The 21,728-nt window shown below is 59.4% G+C and overlaps 3 protein-coding genes across 4 annotated transcripts; 2 read left to right on the top strand and 1 right to left on the bottom strand.

Annotated features, from left to right (window-relative positions):
• Window positions 1–2,228: 2,228 nt before the first annotated feature.
• Window positions 2,229–11,840, top strand: CSRNP2 (cysteine and serine rich nuclear protein 2). Of its 2 annotated transcripts, XM_088180686.1 has the most exons (5): window positions 2,229–2,356; window positions 4,574–4,786; window positions 5,885–6,147; window positions 6,627–6,923; window positions 7,499–11,840. In XM_088180686.1, the coding sequence occupies exons 2-5, from the start codon at window positions 4,624–4,626 to the stop codon at window positions 8,198–8,200; spliced, it is 1,425 nt and encodes a 474-aa protein (XP_088036812.1). In that variant the 5' UTR covers window positions 2,229–2,356; window positions 4,574–4,623; the 3' UTR covers window positions 8,201–11,840. The 2 variants fall into 2 exon arrangements, with proteins under 2 accessions (XP_088036812.1, XP_014747288.1); XM_014891802.2 differs by lacking the exon at window positions 2,229–2,356 and having other exon boundaries at window positions 3,109–4,786.
• Window positions 11,841–12,676: 836 nt separating this feature from the next.
• On the top strand, window positions 12,677–20,391 carry MARS1 (methionyl-tRNA synthetase 1). Its single transcript, XM_014891801.2, has 21 exons — window positions 12,677–12,804; window positions 12,929–12,989; window positions 13,106–13,184; window positions 13,280–13,414; window positions 13,726–13,801; window positions 13,908–14,062; window positions 14,138–14,250; window positions 14,323–14,439; window positions 15,181–15,384; window positions 15,464–15,665; window positions 15,838–15,912; window positions 15,986–16,156; window positions 17,617–17,712; window positions 17,796–17,913; window positions 18,037–18,250; window positions 18,534–18,665; window positions 18,758–18,862; window positions 19,298–19,481; window positions 19,626–19,697; window positions 19,899–20,012; window positions 20,114–20,391. Exons 1-21 carry the CDS (start codon window positions 12,702–12,704, stop codon window positions 20,258–20,260), a joined length of 2,673 nt encoding a protein of 890 aa, XP_014747287.2. The 5' UTR covers window positions 12,677–12,701; the 3' UTR covers window positions 20,261–20,391.
• DDIT3 (DNA damage inducible transcript 3) lies at window positions 20,334–21,606 on the bottom strand. The gene is made up of 4 exons (XM_088180688.1): window positions 21,474–21,606; window positions 21,230–21,277; window positions 20,981–21,132; window positions 20,334–20,903 (listed from the first exon to the last, which is right to left on the bottom strand). The coding sequence occupies exons 3-4, from the start codon at window positions 21,107–21,109 to the stop codon at window positions 20,544–20,546; spliced, it is 489 nt and encodes a 162-aa protein (XP_088036814.1). The 5' UTR covers window positions 21,110–21,132; window positions 21,230–21,277; window positions 21,474–21,606; the 3' UTR covers window positions 20,334–20,543.
• Between the last annotated feature and the right edge of the window lie 122 nt (window positions 21,607–21,728).

The raw sequence follows: 21,728 nt of genomic DNA on the forward strand, positions 1-21,728 counted from the left end.
GCTCTACCTGGGCATGGCCTTTGGTGAAGGGGGGGATTTTCCACAGAAATGCCCCTGGACCCCCCTCCCCCTCCCAGCACCCTCCAGGGTCCATCCTGGCCTGGCAGGACAGGACAGGGACAAGGGACAGGGACAAGGGGCAGGGACAAGGGACAGGGACAAGGGGCAGGGACAAGGGACAAGGACACACCAGGGACGTGGGGATTGATGGGACATGGGACAGGACGTGGCAAGGGACATGCCAGGGTCAAGGACAATGGGACACACTGGGGACAAGGGGATACCAGACACAGACATGGGCATGGTGGACAAGGACATGACAGGGACAGACAATCCTGGGACAGGGACACAGACACGTGGTGGTCAAGGACACCGCAGGGACAGGGACACAGCAGGGACAGGACACTGCAGGGACAAGGACACAGCACGGACAGGGACACAGCAGGGACAGGGACACAGACACATTGTGATCAGGGACACAGCAGGGACAGGGACACTCCAGGATGTGGGCATGGACACCCTTAGGGACAAGGGCATGGCAGGAACACGGGCAGGGACTGGGACCCACAGTGGACATGAGGCTGGACACAAAGGGACAAGGACACAGAGCCTGAGGGGCCAAGGCCATGGCAGGGCTGGTGTTGGGGTCCCCCAGCTTCTCAGGAGGACAAGAGCTGCGCTGGGGGGACAAACGGCAGCTGGGTCCCATCCCCCGACGCCGGAGGTCCCTGTCCCACCCCCCGTGGCTCCTGCCAGTGCAGTGACAAGGTGCCCAGGTGCCCACCCTGGAGGACCCTACACAGCAGCCCCCCCGAGGGTCCTGCGACACCCTCGAGTGACACCTGGGGCTACTCTGAGGGACCCCATGGCACTGCCAAGGTGCTGTCACTGTCTCATCTCCCAAACCTGCCCCTGCCAGCCACAGCCGGGGGCTCCTGGGACATCACCCTGTGTCCGCTCCTCTATGTCCCCTACCCTATCCAGGTAGGGCCTTGTAATGTCCCCATTTTATGTCACATCTCGTCTTTGTCCCATCCCAGTGTCCCATTTCAATGTCCCAGCCCAGTGTCCCAACCCCAATGACCCATCCTGGTGCTGACCATCCATCCCAGTGTCTCTATCCTGGTGTCCCATCCCAGTGTTTTCATCCCAGTTCCCCAGGGCAGTGTTCCCATCCCAATGCCCTCATTTCGGTGTCCCCAGCCTCATGCCAATGTCACATCTCTGTCCCATCCTACTGTCCCCAGCCACGTGTCCCAGGCTAGGGTTCCATCATGTTTTGCCATCCCTGGACAGGCTGGAGAGGTGGCACCGTGGGAACCTCAGGAAGTTCAACACAGCCGAGGGCAGGTTTTGCCCCTGGGCTAGGGTGACCTAGGGCAAAAATCCAGCTGGGTGGGGAAGGGATTGGGAGCACCCTGGGAGCAGGATTCGGGGGATGGGTGACCCCGTGCAGAAGGATTTGAGGGTGTTGGACACATCCACGGGCACCCAGGTACCCCCTGCCCTGGGCAGAGGGGAGGGGGGTTCTGCCCCTGTGCCCCGTGTGCCCAGGTGAGACCCCACCTGCAGAGCTGCTCCAGCCCTGGGGTCCTGCACAGGGAGGATGAGGAGCTGCTGCACAGAGGCCAGAGGAGGCCACGGAGCTGCTCCAGGGCTGGAGCCCCTCTGGGGCCAGGCTGGGAGAGCTGGGGGTGCTCACCTCACTGCAGGGAGACCTTGGAGCCCCTTGCAGGGCCCAAAGGGGCTCCAGGAGAGCTGGAGAGGGACTGGGGACCAGGGGTGGAGGGACAGGACACAGGGAATGGATCACAGGGATGGATGGGATATTGGGAAGGAATTCCTGGCTGTGAGGGTGGGGAAGCCCTGGGATGGAATTCCCAGAGCAGCTGTGGCTGCCCCTGGATCCCTGGCAGTGCCCAAGGCTACGTTGGACAAGGCTTGGAGGAACGTGGCATAACGGAAGGTGTCTCTGCCCATGGCAGGGGTGGGAGTGGATGATCTTTAAGGTCCTTTCCAACCCAAACGCTCCCGCGAGTCCATGATCTCCTATCGTCCTCCATGTTCCGCATTTCCGGACTACATTTCCCATCACACCCCACGCCAGCACTGCCCTCTGGCCCCAGGGGACTCGCTTTCCCATGATGCCTCGCTGCGGAGCTGTGGCAGCGCGGGGATCACGTGACGCGGGGCGGTATAAAAGCGGCGGCGCAGCGGCCGCGGCCCCATTGTTGTCGGCGCGCGCGGCGGGGCGGGAGCGGCCCCGGACCCCCCGGGAGCGGCCCCGGGGCCACCCTCCCTCCCCCCCCCGCCCCCACCCGGCCGGACCGGCACCCCCAACCCCCCCCGGGCACCGGTGAGTGGCGGGGAAGGGCCCGAGGGCCAGGCCTGGGTGTGCTCGGGGCTGCAAAGAGGGCGGAGGGGCCTGTGAGGGGTGGGGGCGTTACAGCAGCGGGCGCCTGGCCCAGATGGGGGTGAAAGGGTCTGGGGGGACTTTGGGGAACCCCCAGAGGGCGGCAGGGGGTGTGGGGGGGCTGGGAAATGTGGGGCGTTATGGATGGCAGGACCTCATAGCTGGGGGGGGCTATAGGGGAGGGGATGCCTTAAAAGTGAGAGGTTTTTTAGCTGGGGGGGCCTGTAGGGGATGTAAAATAAAGGGGCTTGGAGCTTGAAGGTTATAGGGCAAGGGGATGGCCCAAAGCTGGAGGGCTTGTAGGGCATGGGGAGGCCATAGGGGATGTGGGTGTACTTAATAGCTGAGAGTCTGTAGGAGATGGGAGACTATGGAGTATATGGGGGGTGTAGGGGATGGGGGGTCCCTGTAACTGTGAATCTGTAGGGGATGGGGGGGGTCCCTATAACTGTGAATCTGTAGGAAATGGGGGGTCCCTGTAACTGTGAATCTGTAGGAAATGGGGGGGGGGGGTCCCTGTAACTGTGAATCTGTAGGAAATGGGGGGTCCCTGTAACTGAATCCGTAGGAAATGGGGGGGCTCTGTGAAATATTCCAGCCTGCCTCTGCTGGAAACATCTGGGAGGACACAGGGGGTGGGGATGGGGTTGTGTAGGGGGTGTCCCCCTGCACTGGGGGGCTGTAGGGTCCTTTAGGGTCCCCCTTTATCTTTGGAGAGAGGTTACTGGGGGGTCCTGGCAGGTGAGGTCTCCCCTCTGCTGTACCTTGGGGGGGCACTGGGTGTCCTTAGAGTGGCCTTGACACCTGTGGGTGGCTTTAGGGACCTCATGGGGGGACACGGGGCTTGGCTGGGGGTCCTGAGAAGCTGCCAGTGATGATGATGATGATGATGGGGAGGTCACACCTGGGGGGTCAGGTGCCCTCAAAAGTGGGGGAGGGGCTGTACTGGGGCTGCCCCCTGGCAGGTGAGAGGGTGTTGGGCCAATCCCTGTCCCCAAGGTGATTCTGGGGGGATCCCAGGTGACCCTGAGCTCAGGTGAGGGGTGGAGGGGGAGCACCTGGGGCCACCCTGGGGTGGGCTCCTGCTGCCCCACCCTCACCTGTCCCAGGCTCGTCTCTGCATTCAGGTGTTCTGTGTCCTCTCCCACCTTTACCCCTGGATTCCAGCCCCAGGGAGTTTTGTGGGATCACCTTTTCCATCCTCCCCAGGGTCCCCTTCACCTCTGCATCCAGGTGTTCCATGGACCCACCTTTATCTCCCAATTCCAGGATGGACACAGGGCCCAAGGAGGGTTTTTTGGGATCACCTTTCTGTCCCCCAGCACCTGCCCCTCCTTACCAGGCTTTTTCAGCCTGGAGGTTTTCCAGATCAGCTCCTGGAATTCCAAACTCTCCTGATCCCTTCCCTGCTTCAAAAGTGATTCCAGAACATGGGGAAAAAAATTATATTTTTAGTTTCACTCCTTTGGGTGAGGTTTAATCCTTGAAATTCTCCAATTCCCATGGCCTTTCCCTCAGCATTTGGAATTATTTTTCCTTCCTCATCTCAAAGGGACAGATCCTCCTTGGGATGCTGGCAGCAGAAATGCTGGAGGCTCTGTGGGAGCTGCAGCCCAGATTTCCCTGAGGAACCCAAATTTTCCACTTTTCATCCTAAAAACCCGGACTTGAGCGTTGGGAATGTGAGCAATGACTTGGGATGGACTCAAATCCCTGGGAAATTTGAATTCTTAGGGAAAACATTGGGGAAACTTGACCCGTTCCTTAAGGATCCAGACTGCCAAAATCTTCCTGGTGTTCATCCCCAAATCCCATTTTTTGGCTGATGCCAAAACAACACCTGGATTCAGTGGTGTTCCCACTTGCTTTTTAAAAAGGGAACTGCTCCTGGATCATTCCCACTCTCTCGCATCCTGAAATCTCCTGCATCCCTGCTTTTCACCCCTCTGACCCCTCAAAACCACCCAGAGAATCCATTTTTGCCTCTGGGTTTTTATGGGAATTTCATTATCATCAGCAATGACTCATGAAATATTAACACGCAGCGCCAGGATGGGCTGGCACCAACAGCTGCCGGTGGGATTTTGGGGGGGATTTATGGGGGAAATAATCCCGGGAATGCCGTGCTGGGATCCCGGAACGTGTCGCTGCTGTCCCCAGGGTGCTCCTGTCGCTGTCCCCGCCGGGGTCTCCATGCGAGCCCAGCCCCGATGGCCGCGATCGAGCGCAAGGTGGAGGATGCGGGACCGGGATTGGGACCGGGACCGGGACCGGGATCGGCCCCGTCCAGCGGCGCCACCTCGGACGACGAGATCGCGACAAGCGACAGCGGCGACAGCTGCGACAGCGGCGGCAGCTCCGGCAGCACCGGGCGTGAGCAGGGACCGGGAGTGGGCGGGGCGTGCAGGGATTTGTATTTGATTTTTTTAGTTCATCTGTTTTATTTCCTTCCCCCCCCTTATTTATTGGGATTTGGGATTTTTTTTTTTTTTTTTTTTTTTTTTTTTTTTTTTTTTTTGAGAATCCTTCTCGGTTTTTAAACAGATTTCGGGAATTTTGCTGCTTGTGGTGGGGATTTATTCGACGAGTATCAGGGAATTTGTGCAGTGTTTTTGGAGCTGTGGGGGAATTTTGTAGGAATTCTTTAGGGGGAGAATTTTTGGGTTTTCAGGGGGAACGTTACAAAATAGCGATTTTGGGTTTGGGTTTTTTTAGTTTTATAAAATAGTGATTTAGAGATTGGGAGGTTTTAAATTTACAAAATAACGATTTCTGGGTTTGGGGATTTGTAGTTTTATAAAATAGTAATTTTGTGTTTGGGGATTTTTGATTTTGGGGGATCTGGGGAATTTTTAAAGTTTTGGTGAATTCTGGGTTTTTCTTTCATTTTAGCTGAGTTTTTAGAATTTGAGGGACAATTGCGGTTGTTTTTTGTTTTAATTTGGGGGAATTCAGAGGGATTTTTTATTTTGGGGGGATTGGGGGAATTTCTGGGATTTGGGGCATTCATGGGGAATTATTTGGGGAGTTCATGGGGCTTGAATTTCCTTTGAAGCTTGGGAAACTTTGGAGATGGGAGGGAATTTCAGGGAGCTTGGATGGGAATTTGGTGGGGAAATTAATGGGTATTTCAGAATTTTGGTGGGAGCCTGGAGGGGAATTTGGAGCGTTTGGAGGGGGAACTAATGGGTATTTTAAAATTTTGGATGGAAATCCGGGTAAAATGGGTGAATTTGATGTGATTTTGGAGGGATTGAGGGAATTACTTGGGGAGTTCATGGGGCTTGAATTTCCTTTGAATCTTGGGAAACTTTGGAGGAGCTGGGAGGGAATTTCAGGGAGTTCGGAGTGAGCCTGGGAGGGAAATTTACAGCGTTCAGTGAGGGAATTAATGGGTAGGTTTAAATTTTGGATAGAAATGCAGGTGAAAAGTGTGAATTAGTGAATTTTGGGGGTTTTCCGTGCCCGCAGCCCCGTCCATCCTGCGGCGCTCCCGTGCTCGCCGGGCCGGCAAACGCGTGCGCTTTGCCCAGGTCACCGTGTACTACTTTGCCCGGCGCCAGGGCTTCACCTGCGTGCCCAGCGCCGGGGGCAGCTCCCTGGGCATGGCCCCCCGGCACCACCGTGCCCGCAGGTACAGCCTCAGCCAGTTCGCTCACCTGCGCCAGGTGAGCCACCGGCAGCACCTGCGGCAGCACCTCCGCAGGGAGAAACTGCGCGCCAGGAGGAGGGAGGTGAGAGGGGGAAGGTGGGAGGTACCTGGGGAGGGAGAGGGGGAATCCGGGTGGGTGGGAGATACCTGGAGGGGCAGCAGTGGGGGACACAGGTGGGGAATACCTGGAGGGGATTTGGGGTTACAGAGTATCCGGGAGGAGGAAATACCTGGGGAGGGAGGGGGGAATCCAAGTGGGAAATACATCCATGGTTTTGGTGTTTGGACAGGTGGGCAAGCCCTTGGTGGGGCTTGTGAAAAATGGTGGGGGAAGTGAAAAATGCCTGGGGGGGGTTGGGAGAGGAGCAAACTGAGGGAAATCCAGGTGGGAAACACCTTGGGGGGGATCTTAGGAGGTACAGGGAGAAAACACCTGGGTGGCATCAGGGGGGGCCGGGTCCTGGCAGGGACCAGGAGAGGCTCAGTTTGGGTGGAAGGAAGGACACCTGGCCAGGTGTCCCCCGCGCTCCCACATCCCCACACGTGTCCCCCCGTCCCCAGCTGACCCAGAACGGGACGGTGCCATCGGCCGAGGCCGCGGGGCTCACCTTGGCCGACGTGTCCGACGACGACCTGGACGTGGGGCAGGTGGAGGTGGGCGATTATTTCTACCTGCAGCCGCTGCCCACCAAGCGGCGCCGGGCGCTGCTGCGCGCCTCGGGCGTGCGCAGGATCGACGCCGAGGAGCGGCAGGAGCTGCGGGCGCTGCGCCTGAGCCGCGAGCAGTGCGGCTGCCACTGCCGCCTCACCTGCGAGCCGCGCACCTGCGCCTGCAGCCAGGCCGGCATCCAGTGCCAGGTGAGCAGCCAGGGCCGGGGGAGGGCAACCAGGGCCAGGTGAGAAGCCAGGGCCGGGGGAGGGCAACCAGGGCCAGGCTGGCATCCAGTGCCAGATGAGCAACTAGGGCCAGGTGAGGGTTTCCAGTGCCAGGTGAGGACATGCAGTGCCAGGTGAGTCGGGAAAAGGGGGGAACAGGTGAGACTCGAGGTCAGCCAAGTGTTAGCACACCCACTGTGCCCATGTCCTTGTACCTTGAGAGAGCAGAGTGCCAGGTGAGGCAGCTGGGATCTGGGGTCTGACAGGTGCTGGAATGCTCTTGTTCCTTGAAGGAGCAGGAACAGCTCCAGGTGTGTTTGGGGTGTACCTGGAATGTATAAACTCCTCTCCCCACCCCAGAGCCACATTCTTGCTGTCCAGGTGGAATCTGGGATTGCTCTGGGTTGGGATTCAGGTACTGGGGGGACCTTACAGGATCCTCCACCTGTCCACATCTCTTCCCAGTGCAGATACCTGCCTGGGACAAACCCCCAGCTGATATTCGGGGTGGGGTTCAGGTCCTGGGGAGGGGTCCCACAGCTGTCCCCGTGCCCCAGGTGGATCGCACGTCGTTCCCGTGCGGCTGCTCCCGGGACGGCTGCGGGAACGTGGCCGGGAGGATCGAGTTCAACCCCCTGCGAGTCCGCACCCACTTCCTGCACACCCTGATGAAGCTGGAGCTGGAGAACCGGCGGGAGGAGGAGGAAGAGGAGGGAGGAGCCGCCCTCCCTGGCCCCACCTGGCCGCCCCCACAGCCCCCCGAGACTCAGGACTTCCAGGAGTACCTGGCGGAGAACGAGCGGGCGGTGCTGCACCTGCAGACGGCCGAGGAGCTGGAGAGGCTGAAGGCTGAGGAAGACTCTGGAAGCGGCTCTGGGGGAGAGGGGGGCGGGGTCTGCGTCCTGGGGGAGCACCTGGATGACACCTGGCAGGTGAAAGCTCCCCCGTGCCCCGGGCTCAGCTCCACCATCCTCATCCCAGCTCAGTTCCCGCTGGAATCTTCTGTGCTGTGCTACCCCCCGGGGCAGCCGGCCCAGGTGGGCTCCCAGCCTTACCTGCCCGATGCACCTGGCCTCTACTGCCAGGTGGAGCCACGGGCAGGTGCCAAGGGTGGGAGTGACCACGTGGAGCATCCAGCTCCGGCCTCCAGCCCCCCTGGCAAGGAGCTGGGGGTCCCACCTGTCCCTGCTGCTGCGAGCAAGGAAGGAGCACCTGAAAATCTGCCCGAGCACCTGGAGCACCCCCACCTGCCCATATGAGTGGGCCCAGGCCCTCTGGCTCTGTTATTTATTCCATGGATTGATTATTTAATTGGTGGGGGCTGCTCTGGACAGAGGATTTACCTGGCCCAGGGCGAGGAGTCCTTCACTCACCTGGCAGGGACTCACCTGAGCTGCAGGCTCCCGGATCCTTCCTGTCCTCCATCCCACCTGGCAGAGATCACCTGTGCCAGGACTCACCTGAGCTGGAGCCTCCTGGATCCCATGGCAGCTTTGTCTCCCCCAGCTGCTTCCACTTTCCTTGTTTTTAAGGGAAAAACCTTTTTCCCTAATTCTTGTTTGTTTAATGAATGTTTCACCTGGGCCTGGTGATGCTCCCACTTACCTGCAGCTGGGATGGATTGGGAAACACCTGGAACTGGCACAAGAGACCCAAGACTGGAATCCCCAAACTCACCTGGAAAATTCTGGGAGGGTTGAATCGACTTCACCTCCTCGTTGGCTCCTCCATCACGTGGCATTGATCACGTGTACGTGTCGGAATCTTCTGGAATGTTCATTCACCTGCTGGGAGATCCCTGCAGCAGCTGCTGAGGGGTTGGAGCCGCCCTTCCAAGGACCAGGATTTGGGAATGTCCCTGTCTGTGATCCGAGCCCATTCCAGGTGGGCTCTGTGCATCCAGGTGATCCTGGACCAATTCCAGCAGGGTCAGAGCCCTGCAGGTGTGCACAGGTGTCCCTCAATGTCACGTGGCCCTCCCCTACCTGATCCCTCACCTCTCAGTTGGCTCCTTCCATCCTGGTGAGCTCCATTTATCCAGGTGTTTCCCAAAGAACCTGTTCCTGCCATTCCAGCCCTCAGGATCCACCCCAGGATGCCAGCAGGATCAGAGCCCTGCAGGTGTGCACAGGTGTCCAGCTCCTGGTATCCCATGGATGTGCTGCTCCCACAGAACTCGAATTCCTGGAGCACCTGGAATTCCCTGTGCTGCTCCTCAGGTGCTTCCTGCTCACCTGTGCTCCTTCTGGCTCCGGGCATCTCCACTGGCATCAAACTGGTCAGACTGGGATGGATTCAGGTTCTCCAGGTGTGGATTCTCCAGAGTCACCTGGACTGGGGTTCATGGAAAACCCACCTGTGCTTCAGGCCTTCCTGAGGCTCTGGGGTCTGTTTTGGGGTGAAACTTCTCATTTCTGGGGCTTTTCCCTCTTTTTTTGGCCCCAGCCAAGTGAGATCAACCTGGGCCAGGAGCAATTCCAGCCTGGGAGGAGGCAGGAGTGGGGGAAAATCGGGATGTGGGGTGGGGCTGCCTGTGCTCCAGCCCAGCCCAGGTTGGGGCTGTGCCCTTGGGATTTGCTCACCTGGACACTCTTGGATTCTGGGCTCTGCTCACCTGCTTGGGTCTGTGCCCCAAATCCTGCATTGTGCTCACCTGGACCCTGACAGACCCTGGATCTGCTCACCTGGTGGGATCTGCTCACTTGGACCCTACAGACTGGGGGATCTGCTCACCTGGACACTGTCAGACCCTGGATCTGCTCACCTGGTCTGGTCTGTGCCTTCAGGACCTGCTCACCTGGATGCTCCCAGACCCTGGGATCACAGGGGCCCAAATCCCCCAACCCAGCTGGTGCCACCCCTTGATTTTCCTTTGACTTTTTCGTTTCACTGTCGGTTTTTCCAGCAGTTTTCCCACACTGGGGTCTCTGAGCCCCCCCAGTTTTGGGGGTTGAGGATCCCCTGGTGCTCCTGGAGGTCACCTGCCCCCCGTGGGGGGTTAAAAACGGGGCTCAAGAGGGGTTTAAAAGGGATTTAAGGGGGCTCAGAGTGGGGTTTTTAGGGGGTTGAGAGGAGTTCAGGGAGGTTCAAAGTGGGGTTTTTAGGGGTTATGGGGGTCTTGAGGGTTTTTTTTAAGTTGAGAGGAGTTCAGATGGGTTTTTATGGGGTTCAGGAGGGGTTGAGGGTTTAAAAAGGGTTTAAGAGAGCTCAGAGGGGTTTTTTAGGGGGTTAAAGGGAGTTCAGGGAGTTTTAAAGTGGGGTTTTTAGGGGTTAGGGGGGTGTTGAGGGTTTTTTGGGGGTTGAAAGGGGTTCGGGGGGGTTTTATCTATTTTAGGGGTTCAGGGAGGTTTAAGGGGGGCTAAAAGAGGTTCAGTTGGATCTAAAAGGGTTTATAAAGAGAGTTAAAATGTTTTTTAGGAGATCAAGGAGGTTCAGAGGGGTTTAAGGAGCTTTAAAGGGAATTTAAGGGGATTCAAGGAAGTTCAACAGGGTTTAAGGGTGTCAAAGGGATTATTTTACCATTCGAAGGGGGAGGTTTAAGGGGCTCAGGTGGGATTTAAGGTGGATTAAAGGGCTTTTTTAGGGGCTCAAGAGGGGCTTTAAGTGAGTTCAGAAGATTTAAGAGGGTTTAAAAGGGGGTTCAGGGACCTTAAATGGGTTCGAGGTTGTGTAGGGGGGTTCAAAGGAGGGGTGCAAGGGGTTTCAAAAGGGGTTTAAAGGGAATTCAGAGGGGGATTTGGGAGTTCAGAGGGTTTTTTTTAGGGTTTTAGGGTTTCAGGGAAGGGATTGAATGGTGTTCAGAGGTTTTTTAGGGATTCAAGGTTTTTGGCACTCAGAGGGGTTTAAGGGGATTCAAATGGGTTTTTTTGTCATTTAAGAGGGTTCAAGATGGGTTTAAAAAGATTTAAAGGGCACTTAAGGGGGTTTTAAAGGGGGATCCAAAGGGTTTTTGGGGGTTAAGGGGGGGGGTCGGGAGGGGATTTTCCAGGGGTCTGGAAGGGGGTTGGGGTGGGGAGGGGTCAATTCCCATTGCAGGACCCCAACCCCCAGGGGCTGAGTCTGGGGGGGCTGGGATTGTCCCCAAAAGATCCCAAAAGCCACAAAAACGGCCCCAAATCCTGCCCTGCCCCCTGGGCTGGATCCCCTGCATTCCTGACTTGGTGCTTCCCAAACTCTGAAATTCTGGATTTCTCCCCGTTTTACCCAAACTGTGAAATTCTGGATTTCTCAGTTTTACCCAAACCAGGAATTCCTGGATTTCTCCCAGTTTTACCCAAATCCTGCTGTGATCCAGCTGGGATTTGGCTTTTCCATCTCGATTGGATTCCATCCCCTGGATTTCATGGATCTGGCCCCTTGCTGGTGCTACTGCCCCCCCAGGCCCCCCAAAACCCTGGGGGATCCCCAAACCTCCCCCCCAGGGCTCCCAAAGCAGCTTCAGAACTTTTAATATCATTTTGATTTCCTTTTTTATTTTTTATTCCCTTTTTTCAATTTCTCTTTTATTCCCATATTTTTAAAATTTTTTCTTTCCTTTTAAATCTAATTTTTTTTTCATTTTGTTTTTATTGCCTTTCTGTTTTTATTGCCTTTCTGTTTTATTGCCTTTTTATTTCTTTATTTAATTTTTACTTCCACTTCTCTTTTTAAATTCAATTTCTTTCCCTTTTTATTACCTTTCAATTTCCTTTTTTCTTACTCTTTCCTTTTTTCTATTGCATTTTTAATTTCATTTTTCAATTTTAAATTTTTGTTTTAATTTCACATTTAATGCCCCCCAGTGAATCCAAAGCTTCTCCCCCCTATTATTCATTTTTCCTGCTTTTCTGCAGTTTTCCGGGACGATGCTGTATTTAAAGAGAATATTTAAGTGGAAAAATAAAAAGTGGTTAAACTTGATGGGGAGTTGTGGCTTAAGTAGGAGTAAATACATAAAATTTGGGTTGAAACCACTGAAATCTGGGCTAGATGTAACAAAACTTGAGTTAAATTAATGAAATTTGGGTTCAATACAATGAGATTTGGGTGATGTTCACTAAGTTTGGGTTAAATTCACTAAATTGGGGTTAAAATCCCAACCTTCCCCTTGGGTCCCTTCAGACTCCAAGTTCAGTCCAGAACGGGCTGGGGGTCACCTGGGAGCCCCCTGAGCCCCATCATCATCATCATCATCATCATCATCATCATCATTCCCATCCCATCAATCCCATTATCCCAGTTCCCATCCCATCAATCCCATTATTCCAGTTCCCATCCTGGCCATGGATCCCATTCCTATCACAGTTCTCATCCCACTCTATCCCATGGACCCCGGTTCCCATCCCATGGATCCCATCCCAATCTATCCCAGTTCCCATCTCATCCCAATTCCCATTCCAGTTCTTGTTCTGTCCCATCCCATCATCCCATTATCCCATCCCAGTGCATATCCTGGCCATGGCTCCCATTCCTATCCCAGTTCCCATCCCATCAATCTCATTATCTCAGTTCCCATCCCATCAATCCCATTATCCCAGTTCCCATCCCATCAATCCCATTATCCCAGTTCCCATTATCCCAGTTCCCATTATTCCCATCCCGTTTCCATCCCATGGTGGCCCCGGCAGCGGCGTCCCTGTTGCCATGGCAACCTCCCGTCCGCACTCTCGCGAGATTTGGGGCGGGGCGAGAGGGGCGGCAAGGGGCGGGGCGAATAGCGATGACCCCGCCCCCTCCGTGCACTCCCGCCGTGCCCCGCGCTGGCCCCGCCCCTTTCCCGCCATGCGGCTCCGGGTCCCGCCGGGCGCTCCCGCCGCCCTCAAGGTTCTCGCGGCCGCCGGCGCCGCCCCCGCGCCTGTCAGGCCTCACCTGGACGGCCCCGCAGGTGAGACCGGGACACTCAGAACCCCCACGGGCCTCACACCCGGCCCCGCCACTCCTGGGCCTGACTCCCTTCCCCGTCCCGGCCCCGGGGCCCCGCTCGGGCCTGAGCCTCTCCCTCCCCTCAGAGCGGCCGGAGCTGGAGCTGGACAACGGCACCGTCCTGTTCAGTGCCAACGCCATCTGCCAGTGAGTGCGGGCGGCGGGGGGAGCCCCCAGCACCCCCCAAGCGCTGCCTCAAACCCTCCCCTCAAACCCCTCAGAGCCTCCCTCGACACGCCCCTTATCCCTTGACCCCCTCCCAGGTATTTTTACCTGTACCGTGGGGAGCAGCCCACCGACCTCACCACCCAGTGGTTGGAATGGGAGGCGACCGAGCTGCAGGTGAGTGACCCCGCTGTGTCCCCCGAGGGGCTCTGGGACCCTCCCATGTGACCCCAAGGGCTCTGTGCCCTGATGTGACCCCGCTGTGTCCCCAGCCGGCCGTGGCCGCTGCCCTGTACCTGCGGCTGGTGCAGTCCCGCCCGGGGCCCGACGCCCTCGGGGTCCTGCAGCACCTCCTGGCTCACCTGGAGCAGCACCTGGCCCGGAGCGGCACCTCCCACCTGGCCGGGGTGAGTGGGGGGTCTGGGTGGGGGGATGGGCTCGCTGTTACCTGCCTTACAGGTGTGTCCCCAGACCTGTCCTCACGGTGTGCCCCGAGGGAGGGCGGGTATGGAAAACGGCCCCTAGTGCCTCCCAGTACACCCAGTACCACCCAGTCCTGGCTTCACCTGGCACCACCACACCCAGTCCCTCCCAGTTTGTCCCCAGTTTCCCCAGTTTGTCACTATCCCTCCTCTGTGATACTTCCAGTGCCCCCAGAGCCCACTCCCAGTCCCTCCCAGTGTCCCCAGTTCCCCCAGTACGTGCCTGTCTCCCCCAGGATGCCGCTTCGGTCGCTGACGTGGTGGTGTGGGGCAGCCTGTTCCCAGTGCTCCAGGACGAGACCAGTCTGCCCAGTAAGAACCGGCTGGGGGGGCGAGGGGGTTCCCTGCTGGACTGGGGTGCCCCTGCCAGGCCGGGGGGTCCCTGCCGGGCCGGGGCTCACCCCGTGTATTCCCCCAGGTGAGCTGCAGGTGCTGCGCTCCTGGTTCCGGGCCATGTCGCAGTGGGAGCCCTGCCGGGCCGCGGCCGCGCTGCTGCCGGAGGCGCTGCGGGAGCTCCGCAGCCACCTGGCCCAGCACCCCCCGCCCCTCCTGGGCCCCCGCCACGAGCCCCAGGTGCGGCCCCAGCCCCTGGTGGGGGGAGGTTGGGGGAGCAGGTGAGTGCAGTCCCCCCTCACCTGGTCCCCGCAGGACGAGGAGGGTCTGGAGCGGATGCTGACGGACGACGACATCGCGGCCGCCGTGGACATCTGGGCCCAGGGCCCCGCGGCGCTGCCCCCGCCCCGGCAGCCACAGACACCTGTGTGAGTGCCCAGGTGACGCCCAGGGGTTTGGGCAGAGGGGGGACGCCGCTCTGACCCCTCCCTCCCTGCCAGGTTACCTGTGGAGGGCGAGAGGAACGTCCTGATCACCAGCGCGCTGCCCTACGTCAACAACGTCCCTCACCTGGGCAACATCATCGGCTGCGTCCTCAGCGCGGACACCTTCGCCAGGTGGGGCTGGGAGGCTGGGCTGTCTGCACAGGTGTTACAGGTGTGAGCTGTCTGCACAGGTGGTACAGGTGTGCACCTGGTGGGCTGTGCTGTCTGCACAGGTGTTACAGGTGTGAGCTGTCTGTACAGGTGGTACAGGTGTGCACCTGGTGGGCTGTGCTGTCTGCACACCTGCACAGGTGTTACAGGTGTGCACCTAGGGGGCTGGGCTGTCTGTACAGGTGGTACAGTTGTGCACCTGGGGGGCTGGGCTGTATGCACACCTGCACAGGTGTTACAGATGTGCATCTGCAGGTGCTGCCAGGTGTGGGATACCTCCCTGGGATCAGTGGGTAGTGGGGGGATGGGATGATGATGAGGGGGTGACTGGAGTGGGGGTGTTGCGCTGTCTGCTCACCTGTGCAAGTGTGACAGGTGTGCTCCCTGCAGGTATGACAAACGTACTCCTGCAGGTGTGACAGATGTCCACACTGTGACAGGTACCCACGCTCAGGTGTGACAGGTGCCCATGCCCAGGTGTGAAAGGTGCTCCTCACAGCTGTGACAGGTGTCCACACCCAGGTGTGACAGGTGCCCACACCCAGGTGTGACAAGTGCCCATGCTCAGGTGTGACAGCTGCCCTTGCGAGTGTGCCAGGTGCCCGCCCAGGTGTGCCAGTGCCCACGCCAGGTGCCAGGTGCCCGCCCAGGTGTGCCAGTGCCCACGCCAGGTGCCAGGTGCCCACCCAGGTGCCCCCGCAGGTACTGCCGCCTGCGGCGCTGGAACACGCTGTTCGTGTGCGGCACGGACGAGTACGGCACGGCCACGGAGACGCGGGCGCTGGAGGAGGGGCTGAGCCCGCAGCAGCTCTGCGACCGCTACCACGCCCTGCACGCCGACATCTACACCTGGTTCCGCATCTCCTTCGACCACTTCGGCCGCACCACCACGCCCCAGCAGACCAGGTGAGCTCCTGCGGGCCAGATGAGCCCCACCTGCAGTCGGGGTTATCTGTGGCTAACGTGGCCTCCCCTTTGTGGCCAGGATTGCCCAGGACATTTTCCAGCGGCTGCTGGCGCGGGGGTTCCTGCTGCAGGACACGCTGGAGCAGCTCAGGTGTGAGAGGTGTGGGCGCTACCTGGCCGATCGCTTCGTGGAGGGCACCTGCCCCTTCTGTGGCTACGCCGAGGCCCGTGGGGACCAGTGTGAAAAATGTGGGAAGCTCATCAACGCCGTGGAGCTCAAGGTGGGGCAGCAGTGCCAGGGACCCCCCACTTCACCTTTGGGGACCCCCGAGCTCCACCCTTGTCGTCCCTCCCTTCCCCCTCACCTTTGTGATCCTCCCTAACTCACGTTCCCCTCCCACTTTTTTTTTGCCCCACCTTTGGGGATCTCCCCCCACCCCTGTTTTCCCTCAGAACCCCCAGTGCAAGATCTGCCGTGGCACCCCGGTGGTGACGCCCACCCAGCACCTCTTCCTGGATCTGCCCAAGGTGAGCCACACCCCTGGGGGAGCAGTGAGGTGGGGATGGGGACCCCCAGGTGTCTCACCTGTGTCCCTCACAGCTGGAGGGGCAGCTGGAGGCCTGGCTGGAGCGCACCTTGGCCGCAGGTGACTGGACGGCCAACGCCCGGCACATCACGCGCACCTGGCTGCGGGACGGGCTCAAACCCCGCTGCATCACCCGTGACCTCACCTGGGGCACCCCCGTGCCCCTCGATGGATTCCGTGACAAGGTGGGTCCCCCCGTGTTGGGATGGACAGGTGTGTGTGTGTAACAGGAAGATCTTTGAAAGACAGGTGTTTGTTAAGAAAGGCAGGAGCCTCTCTTTGAACTGGAGAATGTAAACCCCCTGCCTCCAAATTATTATGATTTTGAGATTAAGGGGCTCTCAGGCAAAGATATGGGAATAGGAATAACAGTTCTTTACGAGGAAAATTAAAATAGCAATGCAGTATTGCAGAGAACAAACCCAGAGCAGGGGCAGAGTGAGAATCCAAGGTGCCCCCGTCAGTCAGTCAGGGTTGGTGCAGTCCCATTCCATGGTGGCTGCATCCTCCTGCAGTGACAGATGTGGTTCTGCTGGAGCAGGGCTCCTGCACAAGGTGCAGTTTTCCCAGTGATGATGTGGAAGGCTCTGGTTTTCCTCTGGGATCCAGTGGGTAAAGGCTGCTCTGATGTTCCAAATCTCAGCTTTGATCTGGGTAGGAAATTCTTGGCTCCTGCCCCTGGCTGGAGCATCTCCCCATGGGATGATGGAATTTGATCAGCCCTGCCCTGGGACTGCATGGCCATGAACAGGAGAGATCTCCTGGAGGGAGGATGGGCTGTGGGCAAGATAAAGAACACTGCAACACCTGATTTTAACACCTGGCCCATCAACAGCAGATATTCCCATAGAGATCAGGATCACTGCCCCAGCTGGTTTGACAGATGGTGACAGAATTCTCACTTTTGGGCACATCCTGTATTGCAGCCTAAGACAAATCTGAAGGAATAGAAATGAGAGCAAGTTTTGATACAGAATTAAAGAATTGTTGAGCCAGGCTTACTGGATAACTAAGAAGCCAAAGGGTAACGTGAGTTACAAGGGGTTTTTATGATCAGAGCAAAGGATAAATTCACCTCAAACAGAAGATATTTTTACCAAGCAAAAAAAATTAACAGGCAAACAAGAAAGCCAGTGTTGCCAGTAGAAAAATAGGTCTCAGAATTGTCCAGTGCAACAAAACTGAAAAACAACTTCTAGCTTAAACTGTAACATGCTAACTATTTGTGATTGGAAAATATTAACATAAATATGGTAACGTTAGTAGTCATGATAGGCTATAGGTAACAGTAAAGGTATTGGTTGGTTGTCATGTTTTAAGATGCTCTGCAATGAAAAGTCTATAATGCATTGTAACCAGAACTAGAGTTGGCTTCAGACAAACCCAGAGCTGAGGCTGACAGGCTGTGAGCTGGGCTCTGCCACCCACAACCCCTGAACTGCTGCATTTGGATACAATAAACAGCATTTTAAATAATAAATAAATTGCTGTATCATTTGAATACAATAAACAGCATTTAAAGAGCCACCTGGAGTCCCCATCCCTCATTTTAGTTCTTACACCCCCAGCCCCAGGTGTGCTGCCTGGGGGAGCCCTGCTGGGCCCTCCCTGCTGGCTCACCTGCTCAGGTGTCACCCTCCCCCAGGTGTTCTATGTGTGGTTTGATGCTCCCATCGGGTACCTGTCCATCACAGCCAACTACACCGACCAGTGGGAGCGCTGGTGGAAGAACCCTCAGCAGGTAGGAGGAGCCAGGTGATGGTGCAGGTGAGGACAGAGCAAGACACCCCACTGACATCTCTACCTGCCCCTGTTACCTGCCAGGTGGAGCTCTACAACTTCATGGCCAAGGACAACGTCCCCTTCCACAGCGTCGTGTTCCCCTGCTCGCTGCTGGGGGCTGATGACAACTACACCCTGGTGAATCACCTGATCGCCACAGGTACGGCCCAGGTGTGGGGGGAGCCCCAGGTGTGGGGGCTCCATGCTCCCCCTGCTCTGTGCCTGGGGCATTACCTGCCTGGGAGGGGCCAGCTCCCCACGCTGGGTGCTCACCTGTCCGCAGAGTACCTGAACTACGAGGATGGGAAGTTCTCCAAGAGCCGGGGCGTGGGCGTGTTTGGGGACATGGCCAAGGACACCGGCATCCCCGCCGACGTGTGGCGCTTCTACCTGCTCTACGTGCGGCCCGAGGGCCAGGACAGCGCCTTCTCCTGGGCCGACCTCCTGCTCAAGAACAACTCGGAGCTGCTCAACAACCTGGGCAATTTCATCAACAGGTGTGGGGGCACTTTGGAGGGGAGCAGGGCTGTGCTCACACCTGTCCCTGGGCTGTGCTCACACCTGTCCCACCCTGTCCCCAGGGCTTTGCTCACACCTGTCTCCCCTGTCCCTGGGCTTTGCTCACACCTGTCCCCAAGACTTTGCTCAGCCCTGTCCCCAGGTTGTGCTCACCCCTGTCTTCGGCCTGTGCTCACACCTGTCCCTCCTGTCCTCGGCCTGTGCTCACACCTGTCCCTCCTGTCCTTGGGCTGTACTCACACCTGTTCCCCCTGTCCCCAGGGCTGGCATGTTCGTGTCCAAGTTCTTTGGGGGCGCCGTGCCCGACATGGTGCTCACAGCTGAGGACCAGCGGCTCCTGGCCCGGGTCACCTTGGAGGTGCGCCAGTACCACCAGCTGATGGAGAAAGTCCGGTGGGTCCTGGGGGTCCCAAAGCCGGGGGGAGCGGGGCAGAGCCTGCCCTGCAGGTGCTCAGCCTCACCTGTGCCCCCCTGCCCCCCCCCAGCATCCGCGACGCGCTCAGGTGTGTGCTCAGCATCTCCCGCCATGGTAACCAGTACATCCAGGTGAACGAGCCCTGGAAACGCATCAAGGGCGACGAGAGGGACAGGTAGGGATGGATGGGGGGCACAGGGGGACAGGGAGGGGTCACAGGTGGGGATTGGGGGCACAGCCACGATCTCAGGGGGTAGAGGGTGATTGGGCAGCCTGGGGGGCACAGGGGCTGCCATGGAGGGGTCCCCACTCTGGGGTCTTGTCAGGGTGGGGGCTGGCACTGGTGGGGGGCACAGGGCAGGGATGGAGCAGAGCCAGGAGCTGGGGGGACACTGAGAGGTCCCTGTCCACAGCACTGATGGTGGCAGGGCACGGGGGTGTCACTGATGGCCCCTCCCACAGGCACTGACCGGGCAGGGGCTGAGGGTGGGCACAGGGGGCACTGAGGTGTTGTCCCCCAGGCAGCCCACAGGCACATGGCGTGGCAGAGGGACACAGGGGTCACTGATGGGGGGTCACAGAGGTGTCACTGAGCGTGTCCCCACTCCAGGCAGCGCGCAGGGACAGTGACGGGTGTGGCAGTGAACGTGGCAGCGGCTCTGGCCGCGCTGCTCCAGCCCTTCGTGCCCGGGGTCAGCGCTGCCATCCAGGAGCAGCTGCAGATCCCCCCGGAGCGCTGCGGGCTCGGGCCCGGCCTCACCTGCACACTGCCCGCCGGGCACCGCATTGGCACGGTACGGCCGGGGCACCCCGGGGGGAGGGCGGGCCCTGCCCCCCGTGCTGGGGGCACTGGGATGTGCCCCCCCTAGACCCTGCCTGGGTGGGATCTGCAGGTGCTGACCCCACAGGTGTGACCCCTCTGTCCCTGCTGGCGCCAGGTGAGCCCCCTGTTCCAGAAGCTGGAGCCCGAGCAGGTGGAAGCCCTGCGCCAACGCTTTGGGGGAGGGCAGGTGAGTGGAGGCTCAGGTGCCCCCCCACAGCTCTCCCACCTTGGGCACCTGCAGCCTGACCCTCTCTGTCCCTCCCCTCCCCATTGCCAGCCCAGAGATGTTGCTGTAGAGCCCCAGGTAATTCCTGGTGCTGCCTCAGCTGAGCTGCACCTGTCCAGAATAGAAGCAAGGGGAGCTTATCCCCATCTCTTCCTCTTACAGGACAAACAGCCTCCCCCATCCTCAGCCTCAGCCCCACCTCCAGCCCCCAACACTTCTGCAGCTCCAGGTGACCCCAAACTGATCCAGGAGCTGACAGAACAGGTGGCCAAGCAGGTGAGGGGGAACAGGGTATGGGACACAGGCTCTGTCATGGCTTTAAACCCCGCTCCCCAAATCTTCATCACACCCTCAAATCCTTCCTCCCACCTGCCTAGGGCAACCTGGTGAGGCAGCTGAAGGCAGCCCAGGTGGAGAAGGCCCAGGTGGACGCCCAGGTGGCCAAACTGCTGGAGCTGAAGCAGCAGCTGGCGCTGGCCGAAGGCCGGAGCCCCGAGGTCCCCAAGGGCAAGCGGAAGAAGTAGCCCCAGTAACCGGACTGGGACACACTGAGGAGTGGCACCAGTGCTTCCAGTAACCAAACTGGGCCGTGCTGGCTGTGGTTAGATGTGTGTAATAAATGACAAAAGCTGTACAACGGCATGGAGAAGCTGCATCCACTTGTCTGTCTGCAGTGTCCATCTGTCCATGGGGCTGCCCCCCAAAGTCCGTGGGGCAGCAGAGTCCTTGTCCCCATCTGTGGGGCAGCGCTGTCACCTTTCCCCGGCGCTGTGCTCGGTGTGTCCCGGCCCCGCCCCGGGGCAGCCGCTACACCTGGCGCAGGTTGACGATGCGGTCGATGAGCGCGGCGCGGGTGCGCTGCACCTCGGCGCTGAGCCGCTGGATCTCGGCGCGGAGCCGCTCGTTGTGCGCCGTCAGCTCCCGCACCCGCCGCTCCCCGTCCCGCTCCCGCGGAGCCCCGGCGCCGCCGCGCCGCTTCCTCCGCGCCCCCCGCGCCTCCTCCTCTTCTTCCTCCTCCTCCTCGGCGGGGCCCGGCCGGGCCGGGTCGCTGCCGCCGGGGGCCACGCCCGGGGGTTCCTCTGGAGCCGCTCCCTCCGGCCCGAGCAGCTCCAGCAACTCCTCGGCCAGAGCCAGGTCCAGCCCGCAGCCCCCCGGGCCCGGATCCACCTGCGGAGAGAGTGGGAACCAGAACGGTGATGGAGGGGGGACCCCCGTCCCAGGGGCGCTGCCGGCCCCGCGCTCACCTGCTCAGCCCCCCAGGTGGGGGCGGCTCCGGGGGGCTCCGCTGCCAGCACCTCCTGCAGGTCCTGGTACCACCCATCCAGCTCCCAGCCGGGGGGGCCGCCCGGCCCCCACAGCCCTTCGGCCGCCATTGGCACCTCGGGCCCGGCGCGGGCTGCGGGAGAGAGGGAACGGGAAGGGAGTGAGGGGGCGACTCGGGCCGGCCCCGGGATCCCAAGGGTGTGTGTGTATGACGGGGAATGTCCCCTTACCTGCTCTCAGGTGTGGTGATCGCTAAGGATACACTTTCTCCTGGATGCCTGGGGAAGGAGGAGGGGGTGGTGTTAGGATCGGTGACCCCCGAGTGGGGGGGTCGCCGGGGACCGAGGTCACCGTCCCGCCCCTGGGGTCACTGTCCCGCGAAGGCGGGTGCGTGCCCTCCGGTTTCCCTCCCAGGACCGAGCGGAATCCCTCCGCCATCGCCCCCCGGGGCAGTCCCGGGGCTGCTCCTCGCACCTTTCTGGGTGGTCTCGGCTCCCCCCAGCCCAGCTCCGATCGCTGCCCCCGGTTCATCCTCGTCCGCATCGTCCCGCGCTGCGCCCTGCCCCCCCCGCCGCGCCGCTTTAAGAGCAGCCTGACGCAACGCTCGAGCCGGCGGCAGCCAATGAGAGCGCGAGAACCGTGACTGACAGAGAGCGCCAACCAATGGAAGCGCTCCGGAGGCGGGACGAGCGGCACCGCCCGGAGCGGGAGGGGTCACGAGGGTGAGGT

Source organism: Sturnus vulgaris, chromosome 30, assembly GCF_052056855.1.
Source record: "Sturnus vulgaris isolate bStuVul1 chromosome 30, bStuVul1.hap1, whole genome shotgun sequence".
NCBI lineage: Eukaryota > Metazoa > Chordata > Aves > Passeriformes > Sturnidae > Sturnus > Sturnus vulgaris.

Excerpts from the sequence above, each read along its gene's own strand:
- CSRNP2 (XM_088180686.1), top strand. The coding sequence starts at position 4,624 with ATGGCCGCGATCGAGCGCAAGGTGGAGGATGCGGGACCGGGATTGGGA. Across the intron at positions 4,787-5,884 it reads CAGCTCCGGCAGCACCGGGC|CCCCGTCCATCCTGCGGCGC; the intron begins GTGAGCAGGGAC and ends CCGTGCCCGCAG. Across the intron at positions 6,924-7,498 it reads AGGCCGGCATCCAGTGCCAG|GTGGATCGCACGTCGTTCCC; the intron begins GTGAGCAGCCAG and ends CCCGTGCCCCAG.
- MARS1 (XM_014891801.2), top strand. The coding sequence starts at position 12,702 with ATGCGGCTCCGGGTCCCGCCGGGCGCTCCCGCCGCCCTCAAGGTTCTC. Across the intron at positions 14,251-14,322 it reads CGGCAGCCACAGACACCTGT|GTTACCTGTGGAGGGCGAGA; the intron begins GTGAGTGCCCAG and ends CCTCCCTGCCAG. Across the intron at positions 17,914-18,036 it reads GAATCACCTGATCGCCACAG|AGTACCTGAACTACGAGGAT; the intron begins GTACGGCCCAGG and ends ACCTGTCCGCAG.
- DDIT3 (XM_088180688.1), bottom strand. The coding sequence starts at position 21,109 with ATGGCGGCCGAAGGGCTGTGGGGGCCGGGCGGCCCCCCCGGCTGGGAG. Across the intron at positions 20,904-20,980 it reads CCACCTGGGGGGCTGAGCAG|GTGGATCCGGGCCCGGGGGG; the intron begins GTGAGCGCGGGG and ends CTCTCTCCGCAG.